This window comes from Polypterus senegalus, chromosome 2 (assembly GCF_016835505.1).
Source record: "Polypterus senegalus isolate Bchr_013 chromosome 2, ASM1683550v1, whole genome shotgun sequence".
Lineage (NCBI taxonomy): Eukaryota > Metazoa > Chordata > Cladistia > Polypteriformes > Polypteridae > Polypterus > Polypterus senegalus.
In genome coordinates, this window is record NC_053155.1 from 148,013,413 (window position 1) to 148,031,043 (window position 17,631).

Genomic DNA, 17,631 nt, shown 5'->3' on the forward strand with positions numbered 1-17,631 from the left:
GAATGTAAAGCTAAAGCTAAGATTTGAGAATTAACAAAGTATTTCTGACATTGATTTTATCTGTACATAATTGTAGAGAAAGACATGTTTTCTTTTTTTTCCTCCTAAGTGTTCCATCTGAAATGTGGCCAACAGCCATCTGCAAGCTATGGTTTGGATGAGCACTAAAAGCCTTTTTCACATGTTCTCTGTAACCCACAAATACACAGTTTCACAAAGGCATGTTAACACTTATTATCACAGCACAGATTTGACAGACATGCACACAGAAAATGCCGGTTATTTTCATTAAGAAAAGTAACAAAAAGTTGTCAAGGAAAACTATAAAAAATAGCAGAAAAGCAAGAATCAAAGCTCACAAAAACACTGCAGTCACAGGCCATATCTTACCCCTGAGCTAAATTTCCCCAGGGACAAATTTATCTATCTATCTATCTATCTATCTATCATATGCATGTTCAAAGTAAAAATTCATATGCTAACAGCAGAAAATTGGGTCTGTGTATGTTGTAAGTAAATTTAGGGAACTGAATAAGAAATGAAAGATGTCAAGATTTGACGGTATAATGGGTTCTAGATCACATCCACAGTAGAATGCAACGAGAAATGCTACAAGGTAGGCCCAGGGCTGCATAAGATTCTGGCAAGACAAAGGCATTTCCAGTAGCCACATTAGTTACCATTTTATGGATGCCACTAGGGGGCAGTATTTCTGGTGTGTCAGCAGAGTATCCCAACATAATGTATATGAGTGACTGATGCGGCCTGAAAGGAGATATATAATGATCCCTAGATGATTCACCTAAATTCACATAGCTCTGTTTCATTCACCTAACCCTCCTTTAAGTGGGAGATTGAGGCCTTAGGAAGGGCACAAGTCCCTGAAAGGGTCCATATGGGACTGTACTGTAGGTATTCAGCCAGTCAGGATGCTACTGTGGAATTATGGTGCTTTATAGCTTATAGGAGTTTCCAAGAATTTAAGATGACCTGGAAATGTCGCAATTGAGAAATAAATATTTTGGGTGACCTCATACATATTTATAGAATAGCCCTGAAATACATTAGGAAGGCAAAATGTGCCACAGGGCAGTAATGAAGAAGATGTACAAGACAATTCTATAGCTGTCAAAATTACTTTAGTTTTGAAACTGCTGGAAAATGTTTACTGCATTGTTACTTTTAAAATTCTTTTAAAACTCCTGACAAGCATAAAAAAGATAAATGTAATATAAACTAGCAGGATTACTTGTTTACTTCTTACTTATCTTTGTTAAAGGTACCAATGTTAGAGATTGGGATGGAGGGTAATGAGTAAACAATTTCTCTCAGAATGGACTGATTTGGGCCATAAAAATACAATTAACATGGCAATTATGTGGACGGATTTGGTTTATTTTAATAAACACAGAATCTGTATCTAAAGCATTAAAATTGAGGTAAAAATAAAAAAATATGGTTGGTTTATCATTGATTTAAATACGTACAGTCAATTGCAAGCAAAAAAAAAATCAGAAAGAGAGAGGCATGCAGCACAATATATTCTACCTTTTTATTTTCACAAAGTTCTCAATATTGACTCTCACATCAAACAGGCATGCTCATTTAAACCTTAATATGACAAGACCTGCCAGTCTTTCCTATGCCATCGTGCTTCCGAGTCAGTTTACATTAATTATTGGTTTTGAAAAGGCTCTTTCTTCTCTTGCCATAGTATATGGAATGTCAAAAAGACTTTCAGCATATTCGTAACATCTCTGACACTAAGCAACATTGCATTATGCATCACCAGTAAAAAAGAAATTGCAAGAGTTTTAATTGAAACACCTGCAGCCGTTTTTATTTTGTTTTTAAAGTGTTTCCAAATGATTCTAGCTAGAAATGGAAGCCTGCTGTTAGATCTTCTAAGTATTGATCTTCTAGGTATTGGGCTGATGTAAAAAACTACATTGCTTGTAGCAAAAATTTCTTACACACACAGAAAATTTAAACTTTCACTTCACTAAATCTGCTCTTTAACTGTTTAACATCATTGCGTCAGTGTTACCATATTATACTATATGAAGAAGGGCCAGCAAGAACTGTTACTGCAAGGATACTGCCTTGGTGCAGGATAGCAGTTGGGTCGTAAGATGTCCTTTTGGTAAGTTGCCAATAGGTCAGCTGCAAAATGGAAAAGTAGGCCACAATACTATGATTAGAGCCCAGAAATGGTTATATGTTGGACACCAATACGAGCACTGAGTAGCAGTGAATGTTCAAAATTATTGTAGGGGTCTCCCATGCTAGTATGTGGGTGAAGGAAGACCCTAGACCACAGGTGTCGAACTCCAGGGGCCTCATGTATAACGCCGTGCGTAGAACTCGCACTATAACATGGCGTAAGCACAAAAGCCGAAATGTGCTTACGCACAGAAAAATCCAGATGCAGGAATCTGTGTGTACTCCAACTTCCACGTTCTTCCGCTACATAAATCCCGATCAGCGTGAAAACTAACGCTCCTGCATGCGCTTTATGTAACGCCCCAACTCCACCCAGAATTACGCCTCTTTGAATATGCAAATCAATATAAATCGTCCTTAAGCTCAGAATTCTGTGAAAAGAGAATGGGAAAAGCACAGGGGAAAATATAAGAATTTCAGTGAATACCAAGTGGAGGCAAAGAAAAAACATACTATTTGTTCAAATAAACCGCGGTATAATCAACAGAATGAAGTTGATCGAGTGACATAGTGTGTTGGAGAAACTTGAAAGCTCATGTTCACAAAATTGCACAGTGCCGGAAATAAAAAAGAAGTCACATATCAAAGTCGCCGTGAAAAGGCGAATTGTAGCCCACTGTCTGAGTGTCATATGAAAGCTTATTAGGGTACAGAGAAAAAAAGGCACACAGTGGGGAAAAAGCACAAAATGTCAACTTCAATCCCGACATTTTCACTTTAATCACATAGTTTATTTTGTTATTAAGGTAGAACATCATAAACTTCATCTTAAAATCGTTTAATCAACCAGTTTCTCAAATCACATCGTAATTAAAGTAGCACGTTAAATGCTTTGTTTTGTATTTGATCTTCTATGTGCTCTATGTGTGTGAATCACTACTTGCTTCTTAAACTGGCTCTCTTCCTCCAACTGGACACAGAATCCATTACATTCATGATATTACAGCTCTCTGAATAACTAAAATACTGAGATGTATACGTGATGTCATTTTCATGATGATAGGAGTTATTAAACATGTGTTTCACTTTGATGAAATAATTTATTGCAGCAGTACTCAGGGGCGGCTCTAGGCTTGTGATGGCCCAGGGCAGACGAAGAATCGGTGGCTCCTTCGCCAGTGTTACCACTGCGCCACCATGCTGCCCAATGATAAAACAATCCATCAATAAATAGTACCTTAAAAAATTCAAATTTCTAAATTATCCTCCTCTGGCTTGAGTCTGTGGGCTCTTTTAAAAGAGTCTGGCACCTAACCTACTTGCTGTTTCCTTCTTCTGGTCTTCATTCCTCACTGCCTCAGTTCATCTCACCACTGCCACCACATTTGATGGTGTAGGTTGGCTTCATGCTACTAGTTCCTACCGGGAGCCTCTTGAACCCGCCACCATTGATAATGTTACTGAGATCAGCCGATAGATGTTGACACATACATCCAGGCAAGGTGTAAGTGCAAAAGTGACAAAGTGCTTGTATTTAAAACAAAGTCAAACAATGAGGTTAAAACTCCATTCAGGACACTGTTTCTCAGCACTCACAAGCCCTGTTGCCTTCTTTAAAACCGATGCCTCTTTGGCTTATTCTATTTGAATCTCATAGCACAGAGAGATGTTAGCCAACAGGTGCAGACAACTTTCTGATCCTGCCTGTATCCCTACCACCAATCCCCTGGCAATCCATGGGGTGCCAACAAGTTTCCACTCGCCTTGACTCTTGCTGCCATCCCTGGTGTTGCGGGGGAGTCCTCTGGAGTATTGTGGTTGCCCCTGCTCCATGGTTGCTCAGCAGAAGCCACCTTCAGCTCCCTCTTGACTGCCATCCACACACTCCTTCACTGGGGCTCCATTGCCATCTGCCTGCCTCCTCCCGTTTTGCACCATCTCTCTCTTTCACTCCTGTCCTTTCTCTGTCCTTTGACCTCCATGCCTCTTTGAATTTCTTTTTTCTTCCTTTTTCATCTCCCTTCTTATCCATGCAGGCTCTTTTTTAACTGTCCTCTCTAGTTGGGGGTAGATGTGTCAAGCCGCTGCACCCAAGGCACAACGTGTATGTGGCACGTTCAGCCAAGCACCCCAATTAATCACTAAGTGAAATGTGCTCACATACACCCGCTCCCAAGTATGAGCCTGAACGCTACCTGGGACCTGATTATTTATTTAAAAAGTGCCCTGCGCTATGGACCAGCTGTAAAAGCACCCCTTTGAGGTCATAGCTGTCATACTAATTTCTTTAGTTGTTAAAATTAGAAAGTCTGTGGTTTCATAAAATGCATTCTGTTTTTTAATATTTACATCATCTTCATACGGCACAGCAGCACAGGAGATACTGATGATGCCTCATGGTCTTGATTTTCACAATGATCACTTTTAGACTGTAATCTGTACACTGTAATGTAATCTGTGTGATCTGCATCCATGTGGATTTTAACCTTGCCTTCTGGTTTCTTTCCACACCTTAAAGACATAAATGTTAGATTGACTGGTAGATTGACTGGTGACTAAACTGGCTCCAGTATAAGTAACTGAGTCTGCCGATTGACTGGCGTCCTTCTCGGTGTTATTCTTCTTTGTTCACAATACAGTTTGGAGAGACTCTCCAGCCATGTATAATCTTGTAATGGCTAAACAGTTCTTGACATGAATATATAAGGATAATTGTTTTGCAATTAAACTGTCATAAAAAATGCAGTTTAAATGCTTTTAGTACATTTCAGTTCAGCCTCTGGATTCCTTTACAGTCGACCCTTGATATACGACCGGCCTGACATGCGAACAACTTGATTTACGACCAAAATTTTTGTTCTGATTTACGACCAACATCTTGCATTACGACCTGAATGCGGTCACGTGTATCCGCTTGGGCGATTGTAAACAAACAGCCGAGACCGTTCGTAAGCGTCAGTCGGAGCTCAGATACATGTATTTGTGGACGTAATTTCGGTCAGTGCAGTGATTTATCTATATATATAATTCACTAAGACCATGGGAAGCAAGATGCATAATTGCTAAGGAAGGAAGAGAAGGTAACGAAGGTAAAGAAAGCGACTGTTAAGGGATGTTAGCTAGCAGGCTGGAGCGGCACATTATGATGTCATTAGGCTGAGTCAGCACCGGCTTGCTTTGGAGTGTATTATTATAGCAGTTCACAACGCGACCAGCTTTGAGTGAGTGCTCGACTACTGTCATTATTAACTTGAGAAGCAGCGATCACAATCGAAACGAAGAAGGAAATTGTGCAGAAATATTTCGCTAATATGTACAGCATGTCGAAATCCACCATCTCGACAATTTTACAAAGAAAAGATTTGCATAAGGAGGCTTCTTCTAAACAGTAACCACCTTCCACTTCATTCTCCTCCTCCTCCCATCCTGCAGCCCAAAGATGTCAAATTAAATGGTGAGTACAGTATGAAATAGTTGTTTCTGGTAGGCTAGATACTTTTTATAACTTTTTGGTTAGTACATTAGAAAAATTATTGGTGTTTTGGTAAATTATGTACATTATACAACCCTTTTTTATTATGAAAAGGTTAAGTAAGTGTTGCTGTGGGACTTTCGGAGAGCATTTTGGGTGTTTCCATTATTTCTTATGGAAAAAATAGTCTTGACTTACAACTAACTTGAGTTACAACCAGCCCTCGTGAACGAATTGAGCTTGTAAGTCAAGGGTCCACTGTATTGTTTAATTCACTTATCAAACTTTAATGTATCTTCCTCAGGAATGTTTCTTGGAATAATCTAGCAATTCCTGACACACATTGCTCACCTGATGGGGAAGGATACCAGTGTCCCATGGGATTTAAGTGCATGGACCTCGAAGATCTTGGCCTTAGTAGACAAGAGCTTGGATACAGTGGCTTCAATGAAATAGGTATGCTGTCTTAGTTTATAATCATTTATTTATTTTGTTTTATTTTACTGTATTAATAATGAAATCCTGTGGTGGGCTGGCGCCCTGCCTGGGATTTGTTCCCTGCCTTGCGCCCTGTGTTGGCTGGAATTGGCTCCAGCAGACCCCCGTAACCCTGTAGTTATGATATAGTGGGTTGGATAATGGATGGATGGATAATGAAATCTACTCTATATTAGTGAAACACGCAGACCTCCGATCTTCATATAAAAGGGATTTGAAAATGATAAAGTTCATCAGTATATTGATAAACTTAAATATGAATTTTAGGCATGTAGGAACCATGTCCTAGAGCAGGTGTTCCCAATCTGGGGTGCCCACACCTATAGTGGTTGCGAGACAGCATTTCAGAGGGTGCGACAAATAAAAAGGTTGTGTTGCAATTTGTCAAAATTGAGTGAGGTGCGTTGTCCAACTTTATTATGGTGCAACCGGCATCTTGCAGCGTATTGCCATTTGTAAGTCATTTATTAGTGAGTGTCACCTATGAATGAGCCACAGAACTGCGCATTTTTGTGGGTTCCATGCTGTATGTGGAGCATTCGTGAAGGTGAATGACTTTTATTAAAAGAACACAATATGGGCCTTGTATTGAACTGTACAGAAGGGCGAGGTCTAGTATTGATTTCTGTGCAAGCCCTGTTTGGGAAACATCACTGATTTCAGGGTTTGATTGACATTTTTGCCTGAGAGACAAGGGGGACTGAATTGGATGCAATTCCTGTACTCAGCCCATCTCCCATGTTGGCGGTCCTGGCAGTAGCTCAACAATTTTAACTATGTGCCACATCTTTATTTGAACTGAGTGCAGGTGTTATTAAGAGACATCATTTCCCCGCGGCACTTGATGCTTCGTAACACACCCCAACTTCCAGATTGACAATCGAGTGTCTAAGCTTTACGGTAGAACACATTTGGAAGATTATTGATATTTCTAAATTTAAATTGCTCAATTTATATTTAAATTTTATGCACTGAGTTAAAAGATTATTTTTTTTAGTTGGTAATGTGGTTCAATTTGTGGTTCAAAAATGAGAAATTTGACTACTTCATCTTCAAATGTGATATTACTTTTGTAGGAGGTGTGAACATAAAACAAACATCTTTAGGGGTGTGGGGCATAAAAAAAGTTGGAACCGCTGTCCTAGGGGATTATCAATAGTGGCTCCAAGGGATGGTAAGGATAACGAGCTGTTGATACTTTGTATGTGTTTGTTTAGTCCTCGAAGAGAATGGAAAAAAGTCTGAGGCAGTCCAAAATGAAAGAAATGTGCTATTGAAAAAAAGCACAAAGATGAAGCAGTGCAAGAATGTGATAAACAATGAAACCAAAAGTCTTAAGTGCTGCGTGTTTTAATGGCATTTGTCTTGTATATAAGAGCTGAGGAGGCACTTTTTAAGTCATGGAAGATGTATAACATTTATTTATGGTTAGATTGTATTCTTCTGTAACTTGCCTTCTGTTTGTAAAGGGGTGGGAGCATGGACCGAGGAAGGAGCTACAGTATGGGGGTCCTGGAAGGGCGTATATGGTGTGGAAAACATTACTGTAGAATCTGTACTACTGGACATCACCAATAGCAGTATTTGGTAATGTTATAAAGGCAATTTAAAGTTGTCTCATTCAAAGCAAAACTCCTGGCATCTAAGCATAACATTATTACTAAATTATTATAAAGTGAGTTTAAATAAATGTCTAAACCAAAAAATAAAAGTTAACAATTACTTTTATTACTAAAAAGCACCGTCTTCCATTCATGTCTTTGTAGCACATTCTAGAAAACAGCGTCACCATGAGCTGCAGATAAAATCAGGGCTTATTCTGTTCCATCGTGGTTTAGCTCCAGAACTTGATTTGCAGCATTTTTTCATTCTATATATTAATATTTTTTAATGCCATCTGTGGTACCCGGATGGAGGTGGTACTCAGCCGGGACGCCTGAGAAGACCGGAGGAGGGCTTGTGCCTCCTCCAGACCTCGAGGGGGCGACTGCCCTGTGGGCCGCAGGTAAAGAGCTGGGAAGCTCGACCCTGTAGGGACCCGGGTTTACCACGAGGGGGACCCCAATACCTGGAAGACCCTGGACCTCAGCACTTCCTCCACACCAGGAAGTGCTGGGGGGAAGTGGGACAGGGACACCCAGAGTGCTTCCGGGGAGACAGATGGCACTTCCGCCACACTGGGGCGTGTCGGTGGGAGATTGCCAGGAACACACCTGGAGCACATCCGGGTGATTATTTAAAGGGGCCGCCTCCCTTCAGAGAGGGAAAAGAGTCGGGTGGAAGAGTGGACAAGGTCTCTGGAGGAGACAGGAGGCCTGAAGAAGAAAAGGGAGAGAAGACATTGTGTAGGCCTGGACTGAGGGGTATTGGGGCTTGTGACATGAGTGAAAAATAAACATGTCTGCAGTGTGTCTGCATGTCTGTGGCCGGGGCAATGTTCACACATCTTTATTTTTTTAGTTCTAAAAGTGATTAAAGCTGGTACTTAAATCACATTGAAAAGATAATGCAGATATGTAGGTGGATGACAGTGTTGGCTTTTTCAAAAACAGAAGTCTGTGCATTTCCAATTTCTTGTCCCATGTCGTGTGGTGTACACAATAAAATGAAGTGCATGCTTGAGCAACTGCAAGACAAACAGATTATGTTAAATATAACATCATAAACTGTGGAAAGTGAGTGATGTTTGTCTGTGCTGGGAGTTTTTGGTTTTGTTCAATTTGCCATTTATTTGTACAGGTTCAGACGTGAGGGATGGGTAGCTTTAATGAAGTTTTGTACATTTCAAAGCAAAGGAGGAGGAGTGTCTGTGTCTTCAGGCCATGAAAGTGTTTGGATAAGTGGTTCACCTAAAGATGTATGTACATGTAGTGCGTAAAGTGGCCATACAGTAGTGCAGAATTTGATCAAGGATTGTTGGGGCTGAGGGCAGGGTTAGCCTTCCATGAGTTTTGAGTGGCAGAACAGTGCAACAGTCAACTGAGTGGAGGACTTCCCCCTTTGATCAAGGAGCTGTCCCACTTGGAGAATTGAACATGCAATAAGGATGACATTCATAAGTTCTGGAAGTTGTATGACATCTGTGTTTGTAGTTTTTCTGTTTAAAGAATGTGCCTTGTGTTTGTAAAGGCTTGGGCGAAAGGGTTGTTTGCGTGAATGAAATCCTGTACTTCTGTAAGGAAATGATGAGTGATGTGTGTATGTTCAGGCTATGAAAGTTTTTGCTTAAGCACATTGTCTGAAAAGGTTTGTGTGTAACAAGCTATTGAAGCTGTCATATGTCTGTGTGTGGTATTTGATTTTTTTCATCCTTTGATCATATGTGTACCTCATGGACGTAAAATATATGGGGCTGTTGATGTAAAACATATGGAGCTGTTGATTGATCGTGAATGTGTTGTAAACCAAATATCCTTAAACTTCCTTTGTAAGTTCAGGCTGTGTTTTCGATTTAGTATGTGTGGCAGTGTCTAGCTGTATCATTGTGCCCTACGTTGAGGAACATGTAGTATACCATGGTCAAATGATGTGTATGATTTGCAGTATGTTAGTGAGAGAAATGTAAGTTTGTACAGGTAGCTGTTAGTGTTTTTTGTGCCTGCATTCTGTGTCCGGTAGTCCACGCGTATGGCAATGATATATGAAATGTCTTTCACTGTCAGCAGTGGTTGTGGGTGTAGTTCATCTTGAACTTGTGGTGCACCGCCATACATTTCCCAAAGTGGCTGGTGCAATGTGTTTCATGGAGTTGTATGAGTGCACGTGTATCTGAGCAGTGTGAATGCCAGAAATGCAAAATCCTCGTAGTTTCTGTTTCAGCTATGTGATAAACATCTTTGATGGTCATGAGATGAACTCAAAGCTAAATTTTGGGTCTGCATTGGCCAAATGTCCATCTCATTAGTAGTTTTACATATGTCACTGCCAGGGATGGCAATATAGGTAGTCTGGATGCCCAGGACTAACGGTTTTTAATTCTGTACAACCAAACTACAGACTCACAAAGCCCAGGATCCTGCCAGATATTTTGGATCTTTGGTCTGTGCACACAGACATACACACACTAGGGACAAATATAACGAGATTGTGCAGAAGTTCTATAAAGCTAGCAAGACAAATAATAGTGTCAGCTGTAAAGCAACTGGGGCAAAGATGGCAGATATTCTGAAAGTAAATTCTGCTCATCATTTAAAAGAAAAGAACAGGAAAATGAAGAGTGTTCCATTTTTGCCTCAATGCCAGTTACAAGTGAAAGTAATCATAATTACTGGGTAATTACATTATGATAAAAATAAGTAGAAAATAACTTTTTAAATATTGGTATAACTTTTTTAGTGGCTTAAATATGGAGGATATTCTGCAAAGTGATGGCTTGAATGTTCCAACAATGATTCTGTCAGAAATTTTCAAGTGTTCAGACTTAGGAAATAAACATTAATCTTTGGAAATCAGAGGTCTATACACCACTACAAACAGATGATGCCTCATGCAGTGATAGAGAGGAATCTCATAAAAAAGAAGATGCCCATCATTAACTGATATTCACTCTAGGCTCCTAACAGGTATACTGGAGCTTGTGAATATGCTCCTTACTATTAGTCCAAACACTGCAAGATGCGAAGATGCTTTTTCAGGTCATATTTCACCTTAACTAACATGAAGACCCTCTTAGTGGACCAAGCGCGACGAATTTTAATGCGACTGAAGACCCTATAAAGGACATATTGCACCTCAGAGTCACTCTGACAGTCAAACTGATGATGGTTTTGACAGATAAACTAATTTGTTGGTTCTAAATTAGACCTGAAAACAAAATTTGAGAGTACACTATTACCTAATATCAGTTCATTTTTGATCAAATGTTTTGTGTACTAACATGACACAATTCTTTAAAAATCATCTATTTCCTAAAATATTCAAGTTGGCGATTGTGTTTAGTGCTATGCGCTCATGTACAATAAAAATTGACAGAAAAACATTACTGTACAAATTGCAGGTAACACTCCATATCCTATATATAAAGCTGGGTTACCAGAAGGGGTATTTGGTATACTATTTTGCAAAGCTGGTAGCCCAGCAGACTGTCATCTTCATTTACAATTTGTCCACCCTACACTGCATAAGCTGTTAATTCAGTGCAAGATCAACCTTCAAAGGCCAGGGTTGCATGAGATTTTGTGTGCCTGTCCGACAACCTTTACAATTTTATATATATAGAGGAAAGAATTTAGGTTATTTGTTTGTTAACTGAAGATGCGCCTGAATGTTCAGTTCATAGGCAGAAGCACAATTTTATGTGTATTTGTATTTATATGACTAACTGAATGACTAAAATCATTGTACATTTTTCCCATCTGATTTCTGCTGTGGCACTATACTGAAACAGTAACACTGGAATCATCGAGCCTGTTTCTAACTACATTGGATTTAAAAATAAATATATTCATTTCTGTTCTGGCGCATGGTGTTTAACATGTGCCCTTTGTTTCTTCACTTGGGTTTCCTCTAGTTACTCCTTTTTCCTGTTGCCTTGTGCTGGTGTGCTCTGTGAAAGGAGCTACTTAAAATTAAACTTGGTTGTTTAAATACAGGGCCCTTGCTTTGTGTGAGCATTCATAATTGAAGATCTGCACGCTTTGCTGTAATTATGATAATATAATATAAACTCATAGACTGTATCTCCAAGATGACTGTTGACAATCATCTAAGTCAGTGTTTCTCAACCTTTAAGTATTTGCGACCCGAGTTTTCATAACAGTTTTAATCACACCCCCCAAAACATTTTTTTGAAATGTACTGTAGATGCATATTTTATTATACCTACTTAACTTTTATCAACATTTATCTAACTCTATATTTATTGTTCTAGTATCAGAATGTAGTTTAAGTTAATTTGTTTTGGTTTCAACAGTTGTTTTTTTCATATTTTTGATTTGTTTTCTTTTTTTCACATCTTCGTGCACCCCTTTTTGTTACTTTGCACCCCCATAGGGGGGCCCGCCCCGCAGGTTGCAAACCACTGGTCTAAGTCAGGGGTCCTCAATCCCAGTCCTGGAGAGCCGCAGTGGCTGCAGGTTTTTGTTCTGACCTGGTTGCTTAATTAGAAAGCAATTCTTGCCAATAAAGCACTAACAAGCTATGAAATTAAATTAACTCTGCTATGTCAGGTCATTCTCATATCCTAGATTTTCTTTCCCTTTCTATCATGCAAATGATTTGAGGGCTAAAATGGACGAGTAATTCTCAGTCCTTCACTTTTTTCTCTTCATTTTTCTTCCAAGTATTTAATTAAACCCAATAGTGCAGATAAATACACACAGGTGTAAATGTAAATAAGCTAAATGGAGAAATGCTGCTCTCTCTTGTCATTTGCATGTTATTGATAATAAGGAGCAATTAAAATAGCTGTTTAAGACAAAATTAAGCAATAAGGGCTCAAAATCACTAAAGTGAAGCAGAAGTGTTACTTTAGCAATAAGTGCTTTTTATTAAGCAACTGGGTTGGAGCAAAAACCTGCAGCCACTGCGGCTCTCCAGGACCGTGATTGAGGACCCCTGGTCTAAGTTTATTTTCACAGTCATCTGGAGTAAAGTCTTAAACCAGTCAGGCAGTCCTCCAGTGTGAATGGTGGAGAGTAGATCCAGGAAACTGAAATCCAGTTCCTGCTTTGGTGGCATACAATGCATACCTGTGCAATTCTGCATGACGTCTTAATATAGCTCATTTCACACTCACTGTTTGTAGAAGAAGTTCAGATTCCTCTTATTTTTTTAAACTGTGTTCATATAGTAATTAACAGTCACTGAAGGAATTTATAACATTAATTTCATATTTGAATTATTTGTTGCCTATGATACACTTTTTGCATTTCTATCTTGAAATTTCCTTTTTACACAATTATCAAAGTGAACAAAGTTGTTGACTTACTTAAGAGATCAGTAACTCTCCAATGCACTATAAATTGCTAGAGAGTATAAGGACCTCAAGACCTTAATCTGATGTAGTTTTAAAAATCCATGTCATAGTAATGTAATGTGCATTGAGTAGGAACAAAACTTGTAATGTAGTACATTCTTAAGGTACACTTCAAGCAGTTGCAAAGAAACGTGTGTAACTGGAAGATGCGTGCCTGTTGTATCAGCAAATTGACCCTGGAATCCAAGAAAATGGGTACATCATAGTGTCACAAGCAGAGTGTGAATGGCTGCATGTGTTAGTGTGTAAATTAGTTTCGTTAAGAAACAAAGCCTAAGGCCATGGCTAATATTATTTGTTCTTCTGAGATTGTTACCAGATTCTACCTGTTTTGAGGCTCTAAATTCCTTTTTTTAATTATTAATTTTGTGTAGCATCATTTTTTTTTTCTTTCTGGCTGTGTAGACAGGCACACATGTTAACCATGTTTCTTTTATGATTGTGTTTCTTTATTTTTTTATGGCCCTTATTCAGCACTAACTTCAATATCTTGTGAGATTTTTTTTCATTTTTATTTTTTGTGGGGATTCCATATGCAACATTTTTTTTTGTAACAGTACATGCAGTAATTTAATCCACCTTAATAAAATGCTAAGCGTCCATATCTCTCTCTGTATGTTTGTCTGGTTGCTATGTCTCTGTCATTCCAAAAGATGGTGGATCACACACATTAACACTGCTTTTAGGAATTCCAAACCAGATTACATACAACAGAGACATATGCATTGCATGGTGCACTGCAAACCTTAACACTGAGTTCTGTGTTGATTACTTAGATTTTAACTTGTCTTAGACAGGCAGCACAAATAGTAGCTCAAATATTTTTGCATCCTTTTATAGCATAATGTTGTCATTGCCACAGTATTGCCAGATTTGGATAGCTAGAAGCACACGGCATATGGCGCGAGTCCTGCAATAATATAAAAGTCAGGACTTTGTGGTTCCTGGTTTTCCAAGATTTTGAATAAAAGCAAATTCTTATAATTGGTAAAGGATTTTTTCTTTTGACTTACAGCTTCAGTTTCTGGTTAGCATTTATGTTGAAATTAGGACAGAGTTTTTTGTTACAGAATGTTTTGAGAATTATTATCTTTACATTCTTCCTTCTTATGACAGATGTTTATAATGCATTTTGTAAATGTGTAATTTTATCTTAAAATTCTGTGGGGTATGAAATAATCTCAACATGTAAATATAACAAAAAAAATATGAAACTTTTTTTTTTCATAGACGTGGTTTACTTTTGCAATGGCTGGTATCAGGCATGCGTTACACAGGTCTTATGATACCATGTTGTATAAGAAGGCAGTGCATAATACACAGCATCCAAGCACTGGATTAAATATTACACTTTTTGATGAAGGGTGAATGAAAAATTATTTACATAGGGAAAGTAATATTTAGTTGTAGCTAGGACCTTTGCTCCTGTTTTTAACTATGACTTCTGACTCACAATTTGGTTTTGTTTGCTGATTTTTGTGATGTACGTTTCTGCTGAAAGGCATTTTTTTTGTCCTTTTTAGAACTAGCCAGAAAACACCTTTGTTACAGTACCATGTAGCATCAGACAAACAAAGACAATTGATACAGTCATTCGTATTAGACTAGTGCTAGAGCCAGGTAGCACTTAGCATGCTGCTACCTTTCTTTGTCTACCTATTACTTATTTAATTTAGACAATGTTTTTTTGCCTTTAGCGATTTTTTAAAATCTTTTGTTCCAGTTCAGCTGTGACATTATTCACACACTGCATTCCATAATAGGCTTATAGGCTGACTATTATCATATGTATACAGTACAGTTAAATTCATTATTAAGATCTTTAGAAAAGTTTTGATGCAAACTGGGCATTCAGTTCAACCTAGCTCAAAAATACAGATCTACCTAACTCTTTTGAAATAAAGTCAAGATTTGAAGGTTTACTAGGTACTACTGTCTCATACTACTGGGTAACTTATTCTATGTATATTGTGACAGATGGCCGGGGCCCATGCCTAGTTGGGATGCCCCTTCACCACATCTGCCAGGGGGACAAGGATGGGAAGCCCAGTATCTGCTAGGTGGCAGCAACCCTGGGTTGCAGTGGTGCCTCGCACTCCTCCACGGAGGTTGGAGTTCTGTGCAGCTCTGTGGGGTTCTACAGGTGCTGCCAGGGGGTGCTGCAACAGGAGTGACTGGCCCCTTTTGGGAACTGGTTTTGCCGCATCTGGAAGTGGAGCTGGAAGCCAGCAATCAACCACCTGGAGCACTTCCTGGTGCCTGATAAAATGGAGCCAGAAACCACCACTTGATGGCCAGAGTTGGGAGGAGGAGGACTAAGCTTGTGGAGGAGAGTTGGTTGGAGAGAGAGGATAGTGGTGTTGTGACTTATTGGTGCTTGGGACTGTGTTGTGGCTGTAGGGTTTACAGGGAAGACATGCCCTCCAGGTGAAGAAAAATAAAAGTCTTTTGGTTTATACGTGCCTCCTGTGCTAGGTCAGGCGCCTATATAGCACCTTTGTATTACAATATGTTGTTTCTTATGTGAAGTAATATATTCTAATATTTTTTGTTAGATTTAGGCAGGTTTTACTTTTACCTTGTGTTCCTATTGAAGATTATAATTACTTTATTTTGTGTACCGATAAAGGTAATTATTCATCATTTTGCTAACACTGAGTATGTGTTTTTAGGATAGCACTAGTTGTCAGTTGTGTCTTTGCTTCTTATTTTGTATCTGTGTAACAATGTCTGTTTTTGTACTATCTTGCTGCAAGCAGTTTTCTATCTGGGATAATAAAGTCTACCTTCCTACCTCTGCAAGAAGTCCAGATGTGCCAAACTGATAGACTCTTACCCTTTTTTTAATAAACAGTTTCTGATTTGTTTATAGATTGCAATTTTGCAATAACGTTCTGACAGGATTTAACTTGGTTTCATTTTTTTATTCTGTGACTGTGGCACAGCTTTGTAAACTTTTTATATCTACCTAATTTAAGCACTTCTGTGTTCTTTCATTTTATTCTTTATACAATGTCATAGGATAATTTTTGGATGGAGTCACATACTTTTCCAAAGTTGTTTGAGCTCACAATAAATTTTATTATTGTTCTGCACAATAATCTGTTACATGCACCATACAAATCTTTACAAATTGAAAGCCATTATAATAAAACATTTGTTTTGTTGAAGAATTTAGTCCAACTTAAGCATCCCTCATCTAGATCAAGATTGGCTATCATATTAATGTACATTTATGTATACATGTGTGGGGAAAATGCATAATTAGTAATTCAGACAAAATCAAGATCCCATCACATGTTGTACAATATTAGGGTGAAATGACCTACTGTATCTCTTTTCTGGGCAGTATAATTGAATATTCATGTATTCATTCAATTAATCATTTTCTACACCGACTTATTGCAGTTCATTGTTGCTGAGAACTAAAGGTTATACTTTCAACATCCAGTTCAGGATAGACCACCATTTCATCACAGAGCACACTCTATAGCAGGAATTTGATACCCATGGGTGCTGCCATTTTAGCTTTGTTTCTTGTGGGCTCAGCCATTTAGGAGATTCAGGTAACTAGAATGCTACTTATTGCCAGGCATGTGGAGTAAACGTTGTCTAAATTTTGTTATTAAATAAAGGAAAGAAATAGGAAAACATGAGTTTTAAGCACTCTATTAGTGCTCAGAATTATGGTTGCAATGATTTTTCGTAGCCACAAATTTTGTGAACCGTCTTAAATCTTGCATTCTGTCTCTTGAAATACTGTTTATTGACCTTGACTACATTGGACCTCCCTTTTGTAATGTAACATTCTTTTACTCTCTGGTAATTAATTTGATAAAAGTGGTCTGCCCACACTTTTGTGAAAAAATCTTTTATGGTCACAACACTAACATAAACAATTCTGAATTCTACCACAGAAGCTGTAGTGGAAAAAGAAAAAAAAATCCATTCATCCTTTTATTTTTCTTAACCTGCCTATCCAGAGCAGGATTGAAGTGTGGGTGGAGCCTAAATCAGCATTCATCGGATGCATCAACACCTGGACAGCTCACCAGTCCATCATTTCCTTTCTTGGTTGCTTCCTAGGTTCCATGGTGTCATAAACTGGGTGTGGCCATTGCATTTCTGTAATGAAATGGAAGCCATCTTGTGCATCATTTTGTTTGTGCAGCCTTTTGCCTCGAAATAATGCAGGTCTTCAATATCCTAATAATGCAGACAACCACAAAATTTCTGGTATAGCAGTGGCTTTCCTGGTCTTTGAAAGTTTTTTGCGGTTTGCCCATCCCATTTAGTGTCACTTGAAGTTGGGAGCCGCTGGTAATTTGTGCTGCTTCCAATTCAATTTAAAAGCCTGCAATGTAAAACATTTTAAATTCCCTAGTTCTGGTCAAAAATGTCTATAATTTATTCTGTTTTGGTTCTTCATTGAGACACCCAGACGTTTTGTATTCCTGATGATGACCCATGTTTTCCCTGAAATGGAGTTCCGTGCCCATATTTATCAAGTGTCTCAGAATTA

General features: G+C 38.6%; 1 protein-coding gene and 1 long non-coding RNA gene across 2 annotated transcripts in view; one reads left to right on the top strand and one right to left on the bottom strand.

The window, feature by feature from the left end:
• The window catches only part of nalcn (sodium leak channel, non-selective), an 828,408-nt gene that overhangs the window by 187,440 nt on the left and 623,337 nt on the right, over positions 1 to 17,631 (top strand). Inside the window, exon 8 of the mRNA XM_039744792.1 lies at positions 5,940 to 6,091. Coding sequence (XP_039600726.1) covers positions 5,940 to 6,091 — 152 coding nt within the window. The remainder of the gene's footprint in view (positions 1 to 5,939; positions 6,092 to 17,631) is intronic.
• Positions 1 to 17,631, bottom strand: part of LOC120523461 — a 60,258-nt gene that overhangs the window by 12,515 nt on the left and 30,112 nt on the right. The window lies entirely within an intron of this gene.